This window comes from Rhinolophus sinicus, linkage group LG07 (assembly GCF_036562045.2).
Source record: "Rhinolophus sinicus isolate RSC01 linkage group LG07, ASM3656204v1, whole genome shotgun sequence".
In the NCBI taxonomy this organism is placed as follows: Eukaryota; Metazoa; Chordata; class Mammalia; order Chiroptera; family Rhinolophidae; genus Rhinolophus; species Rhinolophus sinicus.
This window is the reverse complement of record NC_133757.1, coordinates 9,920,310-9,938,224: the sequence shown is the minus strand read 5'-3', so window position 1 is coordinate 9,938,224 and position 17,915 is coordinate 9,920,310. Positions and strand designations below refer to the sequence as shown.

The window sequence follows — 17,915 nt, the reverse complement described above, 5'->3', positions numbered from 1 at the left end:
AGCGGCCCATGATCCATTGTTAATTGGCCCGCAGCAAATTCCAAAAATATATTTAGTTAAATAAGCCAGGTGAGGCAATACGTACTTCACCTTGAGTGAGTGGCCCAGCTGTTTGTGTATTTTACCGCATATAGCCCTTGGTGAAAAAAGTTGAAAAAAGTTTGGACACCCCTGACCTAGAGCCTTAGCACATTTTGTTCTTCAGTGTAAGTCTAGGGCGATACCTGAACCATCTGGTAGGTCACTTTTACTAATTTCGTCCTTTTAGTCTGTTCTGAAACCCTTTTTACCAAATTTGAAGGTAACTATCATTCTGGTCCAGGGAAAACTGAAAGCCACAGATGTATTTGATGATTTGGGGCAGGGTGTGTTGGAAACATTCCTCCAGGATGCAAATACTTGGGTACCCACTCTGTGCCAGGGACTGTTGTATCCTGGGGCTCCTCTGGTGCACTGGACAGTTCCTGTGCTCAAGGCACAGAGTCCACGGGGCACATGGGAGAGGCCCCTGGTTCAACACAGTCCTGCAAGGCTTCCTGGAGGGAGTGAGTGTGCAAGTCAGACATGACGCATAAGCTGGAGTTGGCCCAGGGCAGAGGAAAGGGGGTGAGAAGGCCCAGAGCAGGGAGACCACAGCCCATTGGAAGAACTGGATATTGGTCCAGAGAGGAAAGGGAGTGGCAAGAGATGAGCAAGGCAAAGGCTCTTGCCAGCATGGCAAGGAATCTGTACTTGACCTGGGTGCGTGGGGGAGCCATTTAAGACTTAGAAGAGCAGGTTGGAGCTCGGAGCGGAGGGAGCCAGATTGATACGCGTGAGACCAGCAGGGGATGCTGTTGGACTGAGCTGGGCAGTAGAAGTGGACGTGGAGTGAGTTCCAGAGATGACTTGGGCTTGGTCTACTGAAGGGGGTGTGAGGACAGAGGAGGAGGGATGCCACCAGTGTTCCTGTCTGAAGCATTTGTAAGTGGTGGTGACACTTCCTGAGATTGGGAAGTCTCAAGGGGACATCCAAATGGCAAAGTGCAGGCGTTAGCTGGTGTGGGCCTATTACTCGGGAGAGCACCCAGTGACAAGTCTGAGAAGCCAGCAGAGGTGGTGCAGCGTTTGGGGCATGGCTGAGAGCAGTCTCAGCAGAGCGGAAGGTGGGGTGGAAACAGTACAGACAATCTTTGGAAAAGTTTGGCTATAAATGGGGCGGGTGTGTGTGTGATTTTTTTCATGAGGCAGGTGATTCAAGCAGCTTAAATGTTACTGGGAAGGAGCAGACAGAGGTGGCTGGAGGCAGGGGGCCTGAGGAAATAAGAAGGGACGGGCCCAGAGCCTGGGGCCCAGCTGACCTGTCATGGAGGAGGGAAGGCTGGGTGCGGGTAGAGAGGGAGGTCAGCAGATCTGGTGTCAGGAGGTTCCGTGGCTGGCCAATAAATAGCCTTGGTTGTCACTATGAAGGAGGAGGCAGGGTTGTTTGCCAGTGAGAAGAAAGCAGGAGCTCAGTGGTGGGTAGCCAAGAGTTTAAGTAGTTGTCCAAAACCGGGAGTAAGCTGAGCAGGGAAACAGGATTGCTTTGGGGGTCAGAGGCTTTCAACAGCTCACCAGAGGTTCACATCTACTTTGAGTTGGGCCACCAATTTAATGCCTGTGCCCTGGACTTGGTGGACCCTTCTTTATTTTTTCAAATACTCAACTTTAGACATATTTATTAGTAATTTCACAGTAGCCTTTCACGGGCTGACAAATGAATAGAAAACTGAATCTTCGTATCACCCATCCCCTCAGCAACCCCGTGGGGGTGGGTCAGAGAGGACAGCTTCTCATCTCTCTCCAGGCTTAAAAACCCCAGGCATGACCGGCCTTGACAAGGTCTTGGCATGTGTGACTGTAAGCCATCCTGTCTGCGCAGATACCTCGGGTTTCCAGGAGACCTCTGGCAGAGTTCTCGAAACTGAAACCTTGAGATGAAGGTTTTCAAGCAGGAACCAAATAAATTCACCTAAAACTCACCCCTACACCCCTCTGTTATAGAAGAGTTCTGTTTCTTCTGTGGCAGACTGAATTTCCTTTTCAAGCTTACTGCACTGTATCTGAAAAACAAAGTTAAATTCTTAGTATTCATGTTAAGAACTTTTCTTGCCTTAGAAGCCAAGCTTTTTTTTTTTTTTAAAAAAAATTTTTTCAGAGAACATTTAGTTCACAGTCCAACTTTTTCAGTGATGTCTAATCTAGAGCAAAAAACCTAACTTCTTAAGAACGTTCTTATGGAAAATTGGAAATTTTCAAATTTCTGCAAAAGCAAATGCAGAAAGAATATAATGAACCCTCGTGCATGCATCACTCAGCTGTAACTCTTCACAATCTGCCAATCCCACAAGATTTAAAGACTTCTCTAAATGACCTAATCTTCAGATAAGCTATCTATTCCATCTGAGTCCCAATGCAATCATAAGTAATTATTTGCAAAAGGGTTCACTTTTATTGCAATCTTATTGTAACAAAGTATGTTCTAGTGGGGGGGGGCTGTGAGGATTAAGGATATTTTCTTCCTCTAAAATGTTACTTTAATGAGAAGCTACTCCTCCTGCTCCCTGCCCCTCACTGCCCGTCATAGTGAGTGTAACAACTATCTGAAATAATGTAAAACTTCTATGTTACGTGCTGGCAAAGTGGCCTGAATTAACAATTCTATAAACCTAAACTTAGAGAATTTGGGTTTTGAACAAGGTCATTCCATAAATATAAATGCTTCGAGGACATGACTGATTTTTAACTTCAGTGACAGAAACAAGCACTGGAAATATTCAGCCTAGAAATAACATACGTTGCTAATGCCAGCTAGCACCAACAATGCCCTTGGCACCAGCAACAACCCTTTGCGAGTTACTATTATCCTCACCATTCTCTAACCGATTTGGAAACTGAGTCTCAGAGAGTTTAAGCAGATTGATCGCGGTCGTGGAGGAGCTGGGAACTTGAGTCCAGGGAGTCTGACTCTTGAATTATAACATATCTTAGTCTATACAACCATGCTGTCCAATACAGTAGCTGCATGTGAGTGCTTTAAATTTAAAATTCAGTTCCTCAGTCATCCTGGCCACATTTCAAGTGCTAAACAACCACCTGTGGCTAGTGGTTACCGTACTGGACCCCACAGATACAGGACATTTCCATCAGTGCAGAAAGTTCCACTGAATGGGCATTGGCATAGAATATTATGGAGTATTTAAAATATCTCAAAGGATGGTTGCTTTCAAGTCCTAGGAAAACGCTTCTGATATACCATGAAGAAAAACAGAATCCAAAACTGCACAAGTGATCTGGAGGATGAGATTCTACGTAAATGATGTTATTTTCTTTACAAAAGTGTATTGTAAACTTTGCTGATTTTTCACAGGGAGAAGAAATGATACTCACCCGTCCAGTTTGCGGGAATATACTGAAAGAAACTGGCACCATCAGTCCCATGACAAGGACAGTACAAGACAGCTTCAGGGTCCACAATGACCACGGATAGCGCAGGAATAACTGGGTCCTGTAAGAGACAAGGAAGGTTACAGGGCTTGTTGTAGAGGCTGGTCCTCTGCTCTAATGGCAGCCAGTTGTCTTACTCACTAGCGTCAGGCCTGGGGTTAAGCACGTCATGTGCATTTGCTCATTTGATCCCTTCATTCTAGAAGTGGAGAAACGTGCTTCAGCAGGGAACATGCCCGAGAACACACAGCTAACCGAACACAGGCCTGGGCCAGATGACAAGTTTGTTGGCATATACACATCTGGATTTCCATGCCTGCCTCCAGTCAGTCCTACTGTCGTAACGGTGACAGAGTGTTTAGTAGGAAGCCCACTGAAGCAACTTCTTCCCATCCGTCCCACCAGATTCGGTATTTGACAAGTTGTATAAGGATTCTGACGGTCAAAATACTTATTCCTACCTGGGGAGAGGAGCATACATCGTACCTTTTAAAAAAGTATGAGAAGACTTCAGGAATCAAAGCTGAGGTCCCAAACAGCATGACTCTGGACGTAGCTGTATCTTTAACGGCCTAGTAGAAAGGGAAAGAAAGCAGCTTAGCACATGCAGTGAGCCAATTCCTAGGGATCCTGTAACTCATGACAGAGACAAGCAAACAGCAACTCTCCTTGCTCACTTAAAAAAAATAATGAAGTGGAAAGAGGTGGAGGCAGCGCCTGACACGCCCAGGTATGGAGGAGGGCTGGGGTCAGTGCCAGGATTAACTGAAGTCGGGATTGACCTCCCCCTGACTCTAACAGTCTCCATCAGTCCGCCGACCACTCCAAATACTAAGTATGAGCAAAGGCAGCTTATAGACAAATCCTCCCTCAGAGCCGATGGCTGTCTCCTTGGTACAAATGCTGGGTTTTGTCACTGAGGACCAATCCATGTTTTCCTTCCAATCCAGACTCTGCCACTGGCCTCCCAGTTATTCCCACTCTTCCAGTGGAGGAATCCTCCAAAAGCCCAGCTCAGTGTGCAACAGCACGGCCTCACACTGTAGGTAACATCCACGAGCCCACCTGTGTTCACACATCTTTTGCCTGTGTAATGAAAAGTGTGCTATAAAATTTTATTTTGCACAAACATGTACGTATAGCTTATAACATTTTTCTCATTTCTATTATATACATTACTCTATATAGTGAACATTTAAACATATAACGTACGGTATGGGTTTTATATGCACAAAATCATGTGTACTCAAGGGCAAAGTAGGAAACTTCTAAGGGAAACAGTGATTACAGATGACACTAACATGTTAACTTCAGAACCCAACCCCTGTGTAAGATACAACTCTACATACAGCACAACTGTACAAAAGATAAACAGGTACACGTGCCACCATTCCCTTCCCTCAGCGCCCTTCCTCCCACTTCCGGTTTCCCAGGACCAGGCCACAGCCTGCCTTCTGGGCTCCTCTCCTATGCCTGGCACCCACTCTCTGCTTGTTACACTGATGCTCAGCTAATCCAATCCCTCTGCTGGGAATGCCTTTCCCCAACAAGGGCAGAGGAAGCCAAGGAGGGTGGCTTTTAAAATAAACTTTCAGGAATATAGAATAAAATCCCTCTTCTTCAGGAAGAGAAAAGTGGCCGCTGAGCGTGGTGTGTTTCCATGTCAGTGCTGTGAGGTCAGCCCCTTTCCATTTATCTCGTGCAAGGGGAAGACACTCCAAACAAGCCAGCCGTCATTAGGAGGCATTGGGAGACCAGTTATAGTTTGTAACTGAGTGGCTTACAAGGCCAGTCTAGGGAAAACAACATGGACTAGGCTCCTGAAATCTGATCTAAGGTGCCCTATTACAATCAGATATTGGTGGTTACGCAGTTTCTGAAATTTTAGCCAAAGAAAATAAACCTTTCGGTGACAGGGAAATGATAAAAGAATGCTTATGCTTACGCACAGTTGCAGACACTATTCTTAAGAGAAAGATAAACTTTTTTTTTTTAAAAGCCAACCATCAAACCTTTCTTTTACCCTAAACTGGCATTCACACAAAAGATGAAGTTCCTCCTGGTGAGATGGTCTAGATACCTAGATAGCTTAGCAAGGCCTGAGGCTGCCTCCCCACTAGGAGGCCCAGCGCTTGGGGCTCCTGGAGAGAAGGGATTCGGACTGGTGAGGGCTTGGGTATCCAGAGCCTAGCAGGGTGCCTGGAGGCCAGAAGTGCTGAGAAGCAACTTGTAGATTCAACACTTGCTCTCACTCTCATTCTTTAGCTGTATGAATAGTTCACAACACCACCAACAGCCTGCAGTGAAACCTGAGTTGAAGAGAAACGCAAACATATATCCACACAGAGAGCTACGTATCAACCTTCAGAGCAGCATTACACATAACCCCTCACAACTGGACACCACCCAAATATCCATCGCCTGGGGAATGGAAAAGCCAAAATGTGCTATATCCACACCATGGAATACTGCTCAGCAATAAAAAGCAACAAACTATTGAAACGTGTTAAAAGATGGATAAACCTCAAAAGTGAAAGAAGCCGAACACAAAAAACTATTGTAGAATTCATTTATATGGAATTTCTGGAAAAGGCCATACTGTGAAGACATAAAGCAGACCAGTGTTTCCCTAGGGCTGGGGGTGGGAGGGCAGAGTGACTGTTAATGAGCACGACGGAAATTTGCAGGGTGATGAAAATGTTCTGAAACTGGACTGTGATGATGGCTGCACTGCTGTTTAAATTTACTAAAATTCATCAAACTATACTCTTACAATGAACTTTATAGTATGTAAATTACCTCAATAAAGCTGTTAAAAAAAGGTCTCTTACGCACAGAACCTTCATTTCAAAAACGAGGTATAATTTCTGGCAGCGATTGCCCTCTTGGTTAACTTGCAATTATCATGTCTGATTGTAATTCGTTGAGAAAAGTGGCCATTTTTTTCAGACATGCTACTGGACAGACTGGTAGAAACACCGCAGCGTATATCTGACGGTTTATAATTCAGCTTTGTAAATCACGGACAGGATTTATTAGAGTAACATGTTTCAAAAGGCGAGTGATAATCAAGTTCCCGACCCGGGGAGCAGCCATCTTTTCCGACCTCCTCTTCCAGACAAGCCTGGCACCAGGCTAAGGGTGTGCCCTGAATGCTGACACTGTAGGGAGTGCAGTCATTCTCTCTGCTTCGTATCAGGGGCTGTTCCGCTCTTTCTGCCATTTGCAAACAATTGCCTCACCTTACAATGGTTCGGCTAAAATCACTTCACAGATACCAAAAAAGATCTCACTTGCTGAAAAAACTACCATAGGCTATTGCAGGTTCCCAGAAATGAATGCGTACAAAAGGCACTGTGTTGACTAGAGCAAATGAACAAACTATTTAATAATAAAACTTATGAAAAATGGAGGCCTTCTAGAAGAGTTTTAGGTCACAGCATTGGATTTTCTAAGGCCATTCTTGACAGCAAATTGGTGCTTAAAGATGAAGACCGTCTGCTGTGAGGTGGAGAGAGAGTTTCTCTTAAATGCAGAGAGGGTGTCCACAGACTTCCGCAAGTACAGAGCAGGAGGAAAGAGTGGATGCTGAGCTTGAAGAACCAGATCTCACACTCAGAGAGAGCCAGTGTTTGGCAGACACCCATCTGTGATAGTTGGTCTTATGAGACAACTCGGCTAGGCTACAGTGCCCAGTTAATCAAATGCAAACGGAGGTGTTGCTGTGCAGGGGCTTTACAGACGTGTAACATCTCCAATCAACTGACTTTAAGTAAAGCAGCTCACCACCACCCCGGGGTGTGGGTGGGCCTCATCCAATCAGTTCAAGGCTCTAAGAGCAAAATCGGAGGTTTCCCAAAGAAGAAATTCTGCTTCAAGTCTGCAGGCCGGCCTACACATTCTCAGCCCTACTTGAGCCAATTATGTAAAATAGATCACTTTAAATAAATAAATAGATCACTTTAAATAAATAAATACATACATCTCCTAACATAAATGTATATAGATAAGACAGAAAGATATCCTACTGGTCCTGTTTCTCTGGAGAACCCAGACTAATGCACCATCTTTTAAACATCAGGGTGTAAAATGTAAAATCTCTCTCAGCATAATGAACGAAGGAAGACAGGATAAGGAAAGGTCGAAGGGAGACATGAATTTGTCACCGGCTCTCAAACAGAAAATTCAATTCTTCGCCTCAAGGGCAAGCAGCTAGGGCTCCAGAGCGCACCCCTACCTTTGTCCCAGCTCTTCTGGAAAAGCCCACGACATTGCCTTCCTTGTCCATGACCTCAATCCCTCGCGTGGACTCAAAACTTCGGGACGCAACAACATTCAGTCCGCTGACTTGGGCTGTGGATGGAAAGAAGAGAACACAAAGATGAGTTTCGGTCCAGGGAAGGCACATCTTGTCCGGTGTCAAGCCTTTCTCTGATGGCTGCACCTCCCCAGCGCTTAGCAAGCACCTGACGTGTGCTGGGCCAACCAAGCTCTTTCCTGGGGCTGGGGAGCTGGGGTTAGAACTGTCCTGACTACAACCTAGCACCAGGTTCCAATACTCCTCAAAGTCCAGCCTGGCTCCTTGACAGGGTTCCAGGAGAAACCCCGGGGTCCTTGAAACATGCCCCCGCTCCCTCCCCCCACCCAAATCTTTGCTGGTTTGACCAGGTTTCTGTAACATAATTTCCCAAATTTTACCACTGACATTCTGCCACTCTTCAAAGTGCTAAGATTCCCAAACCCAAATTTGGGGCAGGAATTAGTGAACTTGCAGACCGGCAAACTTCAAACAGTTGTTTAATGTGTCTGTCCCTCCCTCGGTCAGACTGCCCAGCTGGAATCCCCTATACCACTACTTCCCTGTGTGACCCCAGGAAAGTTACTTAATGTCCCCTGGCCTCAGTGTCCTCATCCGTAAATGGGAATAATATCACCTACCCATAAATTGCTCTCAGGATGAATTGGAATAATACATGTGGAGGGCACGTACAGGTGGTCTTTAAAACGTAATTTGTATTTCCAGGTTTGTGTTCATCCTTTGACAACAAACAGGGTATCTACAGAGAAAGTGTCACCTCTCAAACCAAAGACTTAATTTGGGCCTGGAGGCACCAGCCAGCTGCAAATGGTGGCTGTCATCAGCTATGCTGTGGCCAAAGGACCTGGGTGTCCCTAAAGATGGGGGAAAGGCTCAAAGACCACAAAGACAGCATGCTTCCTGCTTACCGAGAATGATAACAGGCAAGGTTTTTCTTACGAGAATGTTTTTCAGTTGCAACTTTACTTGGAGTAAATGAGAGCATAACTAGAAAATAAGAGAAAAATCATTATTGCATGGGACGAAAAAAATCAGCTGAATGTATTTGAACAGCAGAGACCTCCTTCCTGTCACAGGTCAGACCACAGCCAGTGCTCTCCGTGAGTTTTTTAATTCCTGCAGCCTTGAGCTGCTCTACTAATCATCAGGAATACACAGAGGCTTCTAGAAGTGACAACATGTCCAGAGTCACTGAGCTGTTAAGGAATTGAGCCAGGATACAAACTCAGGCTTATCTGACTCTAAAGTCTACATTTTTAACCATTACAATATCCTGACATGCAAAGTAATATATAATTTGTATAACATGTTCATGGCACACAAATTAATTTTTAAAACAGATAAAAGTACTGAGCATGGCATGTTCACACGATTATATGGAGGTAGTAGGATTACAGGTGACTTTTATTTTCTTCTGTCTTAGTCATACTTTCTAAATTGTTTAAGTTGGAACACAGATTTTTTAAAAAAATTTATTAGGGAATATTGGGGAACAGTGTGATTTTCCAGGACCCAACAGCTCCAAGTCAAGTCATTGTTTTCAATCTAGTGGGGGAGGGCGCAGCTCACTGGCCCATGTGGGAATTGAACCGGCCACCTTGGTGTTATGAGCACTGTGCTCTAACCAACTGAGCCAACTGGCTGCCCTGGAACATAGATTTCTAACCAGGATAAACTTTTTTTTTTTTAAATTCTGAGGACCAAAAAAGAAGATTTGACAGAATTTTTAAATACCTACTCCAAAAAAGGTTGTAGAAGCACTTACTCCTGCCCCTAGCAATATACTCTCATATGGGTGACGATTCTAGGGAAAAATCAAAAGGACATATTTAGCAAATACCACAGTCTTACTCAGTAAACACAATTAAATAAAGAATAACTACGAAACAAATAACACAAAATTGCAATGCTCTGGGCCTCCTAATACTCACATAACTTGCATTTCCATTGATGATGTTGAATGCACTATTGTAGGTATAGAAGGCAAACTGCAGGAAGACAGGCAAATAGATCACATTTTGGTTTCAAGAACAGAATTGAGTAATCATGAAATAGAAACAGTTGCTACCTGAGGTAAAATCATGGACTTGAGACTTTTTACTGACACCAGCGACAAAAATACCTTTAAAGAAAAAAACAAGCAGAGTTATAGTGTTTTGGAGGAGGCAGAGATTGTAGGAGCAAAGAACTTCCCTCGGGAAATGCCGAACGGAGCCCCCAGGAACTGGGACAAGGAGACAAAGGGACCGATGCAGGGAGACACCGGTCAGTGGACAAGCAATGCTGAATAGGCAGCAGCCGGGCACTAAGGAAACTCAGGGGTCTCAAAGTGGTCCTCGTATCTGAGACCTGCAACTGTGAGGCAGGAAGCACATCTTAACTCACAGATCTCCCACAGTGCTTTGGGCACAGTAGGCAGTCAAAGGATTACCTTGTGACACTGTGGACCTTCCAGAGGCCTGGATGCCCCGATGGATAAGAGGGTGTGGGATGGGAATATATGAAGAGCAAACAAGGGTCAGTTGTAGGGGATCCTTAACCATCTATCAGGCAGTCGCGGGACAGGGGTGGGGAGCTGGAGACACAAGCCACCGAGGTAAGGAGATGGGTGGACAGCTGCCTAAACCCCCGCCTGCTTACTCAATGGTGAGGGGTAGTTTACTCACCATGGGCGCCGTGAAAGGCAGGAAAGCTAACAGAGAAAAGAAGAGGGTCAGTGACTGCAGATAGGCAAAGGGGGCACCGCCCACCCGAACAGTCTCGAAAATCTCGTCTTTGCCTCCTGAAAGCATGGATGGCAAAGGGTATTTTTTACTCACTTTTTATTTTCCTAATACAAATAACAACTGTTGCCATATGTGTATATGGCAAAAATTTAAATCAGGACGGTACAGAAAGACCTAACAAGGCTCCCATCAGCTTTCCGAGTACCTCTCACTGAAGGTAAGTGGGGTTAACCGGCTAGTCATCCAGCCACAAGAATTTAATACCTCTGGATGCTGCGATTTATGATAAGAACTGTGTATTTGCTTTCTCTCCCCAAGGCTAGAACAAAGATCCTAAAACCCAAAGAATTTCCTGAGATCTCCATAAAGGTGAGAGGAGTGTCTTTGTTATTCATAACATGCCCCTCTCAACCACTGCAGACTTTGTTAATGAACTGACGTTTAGAAAGCCCCTAAAGCTGGGAGCTGGTTGCCAGAGCAACCAACCAGGTGATTAGGGGGTTGGACCTTTCAGCCCCACTTCCCCCAACCTCCTCTATCTCCAGGGAGGGGAGAGGGGCTGGAGGTTGGGCTTACCACCAATTGCCAATGATTTAACCAACCTTGCCAACTAATCAAGTCTCCATTTAAAAATGCTAACCAAGGTGGTCTGGCGAGCTTCCAGGTTGGTGAACACAGGGAGGTTTGGAACTGTGGCTTTAATGAAGCTTCTCGCCCTTCCCCCCACACCTCATCCTACACATCTCTCCCATCTGGCTGCTCCTGAGTTATATACTTTTATAAGAAATCCATAATCTACTAAGTGAACTGTGAACCATTCTAGCAATTTTGAACCTATGGAGGGGGTCGTGGGAACTTCCAATTTAGAGGAGACTGGAAGCACAGGTGACAACTGGACTTCCAATTGGCATCTGAAGTGGGGGCAGTCTTGCGACTGAACCCTTAACTTGCGGGATCTGAAGCTAATTCCAGGTGGACAGTGTCAGAATTGAGTTAAAATTGTAGGACATCCAGCTGGCGCCACAGAATTGGTGGGTGTGGAAGAAGCTCATACACATCTGACGTCACAAGTGAAGCACTGAGAGTGGAATGCTGAGAAACGAGAGTGTTTGTCCTTCACAAGATGCTTCAGGATATATGCAAATTCTCCCTCTCTCTCCCTCTCACACACACAGGACTTACATGTACAAACGGGTTCCCTATACACTGTTTCACACTTTGCTTTTTTCTCCTTAATACTAGTTTCTGGAGATCTATTCTTCCATATTAGCACACAGGATTTACCTCATTCTTTTTAATGAATTACTTACCTACAGTCTGAATTGTTTGGTATTTACGTTGTTCCCAGTTTCTTGTTTGTAATATAGAGAGAATTTTATAGTTGGAAGAACCCTACGTGATCATGGATTTATTTCCTTTTTAGTTAAAATACGAGAGAGAATACTAAATGGAATTCATAACACTAGTACGTACGAGGTGTGATCAAACAATAAGGTGAATGTTTAAATAAAAAAAAAATTTAATACAGTAAAAGACACATTGCCATTAATCCCCCTCAAAATACTCCCCCTCGCTTCGAACACACTTGTCCCATCATTCTTGCCACTTTCTGAAGCAGTTCTGGAAGTCCTCTTTCGTGAGTGTCTTTAGTTGCACTGTCATGGCTGCCTCGATGTCCTGAATCAATTCAAAACGTTTACCTTTCACGGTCATTTTGACTTTGGAGAAGAGCCAGAAGTTGCACGGGGCCAGATTCAGTGAATGAGGGCAACGTGAAAGAGGACACATCATGTTTTTGACAGAAATTGCCGTACCAGAAGTGATGTGTGACATGGCGCCTTTCAGTTGTGATCAAAAATTACGGTGAATGCTGCTGCCAAGTGCCAACAACAGAAAGGCAGGGATCTTCAATACAGGAAGCGGCATGTTGAACCTTAGTAACAGTGTGTGACAAGTTTCAACTTGCTCAGTGCAGTCAGTTGGGTGTGAACTACGGTTGAGAGAAGGTGTGCTTTATTAAAGTGTTCCATAAATTATCCTCCATCATGACAGTGCTCTGTGTCACACATCACTTCCGGTATATGGCAATTTTTTCAAATAAAAACATTACGGTGTGTCCTCATCTACCTTATTCACTGGATCTGGCACCGTGTGACAGACCTTCCCCAAAGTCAAAATGACTCAGGACACCAAGGCAGCCATGACAGCCACGACACTCGTGAAAGAGGACTTCTAGAACTGCTTCGGAAAGTGGCAAGAATGATGGGATATGTGTGTTCAAAGCGAGGGGAGTATTTTGAGAGGGATTAATTGCAATGTGTCTTTTACTTTAATAATTTGTTTTTATTTAAACATTCACCATGTTGTTTGATCACACCTCGTACAAACCATCCCTGAAGTAACTGTTCTTTGGGAATGAGGGAGCAGGGCGCCATTCAGCCCCAGGCCTGTCCCCTCACTCCCAGTGCCAAGATCTTTCTACAGGACTGGACACAGCTCTGGGCCCCAATCCTGTTCTTCTCGGCTATCAACCCCAGACCTTTGAAACATTCTTTCAAAGCTGTGGTTTCCAGACTCACCATCAGAAATCCTTCTAGGAAAAAAAAACAATTAACATAAGGCAGGCCGAGTTTTCTGTTACAAACCATATCTTCCCGCCCCACTTCTGCACATGAGAATCGGCTTACCTGCAGGTCGGAAAGGGACGGGGATCAGTGTGCTGTTGTCAGGATGGACTGTGGACTTCGAAAGGGGAAGCACAAAGGTGAGTTTGATGTTGGTTTTGTTATTTTAGGAGGCGAAAAACTAGGGAGGGGCTGAAACTTACAAGGCTTCTCTTCCAAGCTTCTTGTACCTAAAAAGAGAAAAACCAAGCAATAGCTTTTAAAGGTGGTTTGGCAGCAAACAAATCTCTCCAGTCTCATTAAAGGAGCTGCCTGTGCGCCACCTTTCAGAGAGTGAAGGGCAGAACTGCTTAATACCACATGGACAGAACACATCATAATACAGGAATCCAACAGATGAAGGAACAAATGAACTAACAACAAGCAAGGAAATGATCCACATCAAGAAAACGACCAAAATATTAAAAGGCTCTAAGTCTCTGACCCTGGAGAGGACTCAAGGCCAACATCTAACTTATTCCTCAGGTGAGACCCTGAATCTAGCCTGGCTCAGAGCAGAGCAGGCTGTGTGCAGACGACACACCATGAGCCAAGTCACTTGCAACAGAGCCAGGCTGTGAGCCCAGAGGCTGGAACAAGCTCTTAGAAATACCAGGTTAGATCTGTGAGCTTTCCACAGGCGGCCTCATGGGACTGACGTTTGTGGGTTCTGGAAACTCCATACACTGCAAGGTAGGTAACAAATACTTGCTTTGAATCTTTGGACAGGAATGGGACCCTGCCCTGGGACACTGCCTCCAATGGGTAATAGATGCTGACTTCTGAGGCCTGCATGAATTCTGGAGTTTGCCGTGGGGCTCCAGGAATCAGCTACAGAGAATCCCCACTAATACCCATTGCACAGGAGAGACCCTATGATTTTTCTCCTTAATACTAGTTCCTACTACTAGTGTCTAATACTAATCCAGTTTATGAGAAGGAATTCTAACTACATTTAGAAAACTAAGCCAGTTTTGCAAAGCAGATCCCTTGGGCAGTGTTTTCAATGATCAAGTTCCACCTGATTGCAGACAATGCCAGCAGAATCACCTGAAGGCAACCACACCCAGCCTTGGACCAAGCTCACCAGGCACAGCCGGGTACCAGGCACTCACGACATACCTGTTGGTCCTCCAAGTCACGAACAGATGCATCTTCATTTGTTAATAATAGTTGCCTCGATTTTTCTATTTTGTCCTATAATCAGACATAAAGAAATCAAGCATGAGCTCATCGCTGTTCAGATTTATCCAGATACAGGGAGCACATGTTCATCACACCTGATTTCAACGAGACATGGAGCCAAGGCTCTCTGCTCCCTGAGCGTTTCCATTAGGATAGTCCCGTATGTCATTCTGATTCAGACCGCCCAGCCTCCAGCTCCAGCAGCTGGTCCACCGGTGCTGCCATTACCCAACCCCCCCCACCGACCCCTCCTGCATTCTTCTCGGATGTCAACCATCTCAGTGAATACCACCATCCACCTGGCAGTGCAAGTCGGAAACCTGGAATCCCTCCTCTCTTACCCCACATCTAATCAGTTCAGTCTTATTTCCTATTTTACTTAATTTGCGGGAAGAAATTAAATACAGAGAATATAAACATGACTGCATACCCATAATCCCCTCATCCAGAATAACTGTAAACATTCAGTTGTATTTGCTTCTTTTTTTCCCAAAAGAGCCATCACCTCCATCCTCATTTCCCTCCTCATTGTATCAGAGGCAACCACTATTATGAGTTCAAGGTATAAACTTCCAGTCCATTTTTTATACTTATACTCACATGAATACATGTATCCATAAACAAATGTGCAGCATTGGTTTTTTATGTTGTAATTTGCATAAATACTGTATTTATGCATCTTGCTTTTTCACTAAACATCACAGACATGTTTTTCCATTTTACACCATATGTATTGTCTGTCTCTACGTAATATCATGTTGATAACTAGATCACTTTTAACAGCTAATCAATATACCACAGTATGAGTATATCATATTATGTTTCTCTACCAATGGACATGCAGGTTATTTTCTGTTTTTCTCTATTATAAATAAGGCTGAATGAAACATCTTGAGTACAAGGATGGAAGGAGTGTCCCTTTGGGTCTGGCCCTAAAGGGTCATTGCTGGTGACAGGACATCTCCTCCTCATTCCTCAGCCACACCTACTTCAAACCCTTGTCTTTCACCTGGAAGCAGAGCCATCCCCTGCACAGATCACCTTGCTTACGGTCTGCTCCCCCGTCACTCACCACGCTATGACCAGAGACCCTCTGAAACACAAACTTTGCCCTGTAGGCTAAGCGCAAACTCCTCTCCTCTGAATGGCCCTCCAAGAACTTCCTGGTTCCCTGTGTAAAAAGTCCCAGTGACTGCATGACCTGCTCTCCTATCCTGGACTTTGCTTACATTCCCTTCCCCCGCTCAGCCTTTCCTCAACCCCTCCCTCAATTCCCTGCTATACCCTACCCTTAAATCCCTAGATGAAGGTCTGTGACTAGTGGTGCCAGTCTGTCCTCATTACCAGGGACATTTATTTTGATTCCCTCTGAACCACCAGCACCCAGACCTGGGTTTGGTAGTCACTGTGAAATGGATGTCCACTTTTATGTATCACCCTTCCAATCCAACAAGCTCATCGGGAAGGAATAAAAAGAGGAAATAGATGTGGATTCTGTTATTTCAACTGCTTTCAAAAGGGATGCAGTCTTCACATTTCAGAATAAAATGTGGAATTCATTATATCTGAACACAAGAAAATACTTACAATTGAAATGACCAAATTTGTAGGATCCAATAACTCTGTCCACTGAAGAAATCTCTGAATAAAAGACTTAAGAAGGGAAAAGTACCAAAGAGGTTAACAGCAGCAGAACAAAGACATATGGTAATAATAATGGCTAACATTATTTTTGGTTATGGAATAGGGCTATTTACCTGCAACATCTCCTGAAATGCTCACAATATCCCCATCTTACAGATAAGGAAACTGAGGCTTATAAGGGCTCATGAATGTCAAGGAAGCCCAGCCAGGAAAAGACTCAGTGGCCTGTGCTCTTAACCATTCCAATACCAAATTGCTCTTCAGGATTAAAACCCCCGACTCTGGGTCAAATGGGCCTATGTTCACATCCCACATATGACCTTGAACCAACTACCTAGAAAGGTCTCAGAATCTGTTTCTTCACCCTGTTAGGGTTGTTGTAAGGCTTAATTAACTCGAATCATAAAGAACCAACACGCCAGCGAGGCCTTAATAAAGGCAGCTGGGTTGACATGTGGAGAGAGGAGGCATGGTCTGCTCCAAAAAGCCCCAAAACTTTGCAGTGGTTCCGCCTTTGAGTCCTGGCTGTGCGGGGACAACTTGGGCTCCCTGTCCCTTCTCTACTTCCTCACCTAAAAAACAAACAAACAAACAAAAAAACAACGGGCTGGGCCCTATTTCAGGTAGGCTGAAACAGAACATCCTAGAATCGTGCTGTCTATTAGCCACATGTGGCTATGAAGCCCTTGGTATGTGGCCAGACAAAATCGAGATATGCTGTATGTGCAAAATATACACCAGATTTCCAAGACTTAATACAAAAAATGGATGTAAAAGATCTCACTAATAATTTGTATATTACATGTTGAAATGTTAATATTTTGTATCCACTGAAATAAATACAATATATTATTCAAATTAATTTCATGTTTCTTTTTGCCTTTTTAACGTGACTACTAGAAAAACTTAAATTACCTATATGGCTCCGGTCATATTCCTATTGGACATCGCCGCGCTAGACACGGCCTGGGGGCGGAGCCTGCGCTGCCGGTCGGTGGCGGCCCACAGGCTCACAGGCCCACAGGCTCCCAGTGTGGGTGGCAGAGCCTACTGAGGTGGGAGGCTGGGGGCTCCATAGAGGACCCGACACAATCTGGTGCTCAGCAATAGCTCAGGCAGCAGAGGGCGGACACCTGCGAGGAGGTGACTCTTCATTTAAGGCGATCTTTAGGTGACTTTGTGGCGACCCTCCTTAGCCAGGCCTGGGGTAGAAGTGACACACGGGTAACAGCTCTGGCCGTCGGCATCCAGCAAGCTTGGGTTTCCCCTTGGTCGCCTGCCGGAGTCCGAAGGTGGGAAAGCTGGTGGCATGGCCACGTGGCCTGCCCAAGGTCATCCCGCCAGCCCGCGACTTCACACACACGTCACGCCCCGCGCCCTCCCTGCCCCCAGCCGCGGGGCCCGAGCCGTACTTGGCGTTCGGTGATCCAGAAGCGCACGTTGGGCTCCATGCGGGCGGTAGCGCCGCCGCACCCTGAGAGACGCGCGGCTCCTGCGTTTCCTCCTTTTCCTGCTCCTCTTCCTGGGACCTTGGCGATGGTTGGAGAGGCCGCCGCCGCCAGGCCACGGGCGGAGGCGGAGCCGGGAGGCGTGCCCGCCCCGGCGCGCGCGCCCCGCTCCCAATACCCCGGCCTGCGCACGCGCCGCCCTGTGTCACCACGCGCCAGCGGCTCGGACGCCTAGTGTCCGCTGTTTTCGCTCCCTGGTTCCTGCGCGCGCGCTGCTCGGTGTCACCACGTGCAAACGCCCGGGGTGCCCCGCACCCGGTGTTCCCGTCCTGGGGCCCGGCGCGCCTGCTTCTCGGTGTCATCACCTTCCAGCGCCTCCAGGTTCCACTCCTCTACCCCCCCGAGACCCCACGCACCCACTGTTCCTGTGACTCCAACTCTCCCATAGCCCAAGTCATTTCAATCC

At 45.8% G+C, this 17,915-nt stretch overlaps 1 protein-coding gene across 1 annotated transcript; it reads right to left on the bottom strand.

The window, feature by feature from the left end:
* Positions 1 to 1,680: 1,680 nt before the first annotated feature.
* On the bottom strand, positions 1,681 to 17,620 carry SFXN4 (sideroflexin 4). Its single transcript, XM_019725270.2, has 14 exons — positions 17,414 to 17,620; positions 15,945 to 16,010; positions 14,295 to 14,369; positions 13,337 to 13,363; positions 13,197 to 13,251; positions 10,450 to 10,475; positions 9,852 to 9,905; positions 9,715 to 9,771; positions 9,522 to 9,587; positions 8,692 to 8,770; positions 7,703 to 7,818; positions 3,952 to 4,037; positions 3,409 to 3,526; positions 1,681 to 2,081 (listed from the first exon to the last, which is right to left on the bottom strand). Exons 1-14 carry the CDS (start codon positions 17,450 to 17,452, stop codon positions 2,004 to 2,006), a joined length of 942 nt encoding a protein of 313 aa, XP_019580829.1. The 5' UTR covers positions 17,453 to 17,620; the 3' UTR covers positions 1,681 to 2,003.
* Positions 17,621 to 17,915: the final 295 nt, after the last annotated feature.

Excerpts from the sequence above, each read along its gene's own strand:
- SFXN4 (XM_019725270.2), bottom strand. The coding sequence starts at position 17,452 with ATGGAGCCCAACGTGCGCTTCTGGATCACCGAACGCCAA. Across the intron at positions 16,011-17,413 it reads TCTGGATCACCGAACGCCAA|TCTTTTATTCAGAGATTTCT; the intron begins GTACGGCTCGGG and ends TCCCTTCTTAAG. Across the intron at positions 2,082-3,408 it reads TATTCCCGCAAACTGGACGG|ATACAGTGCAGTAAGCTTGA; the intron begins GTGAGTATCATT and ends TTTGTTTTTCAG.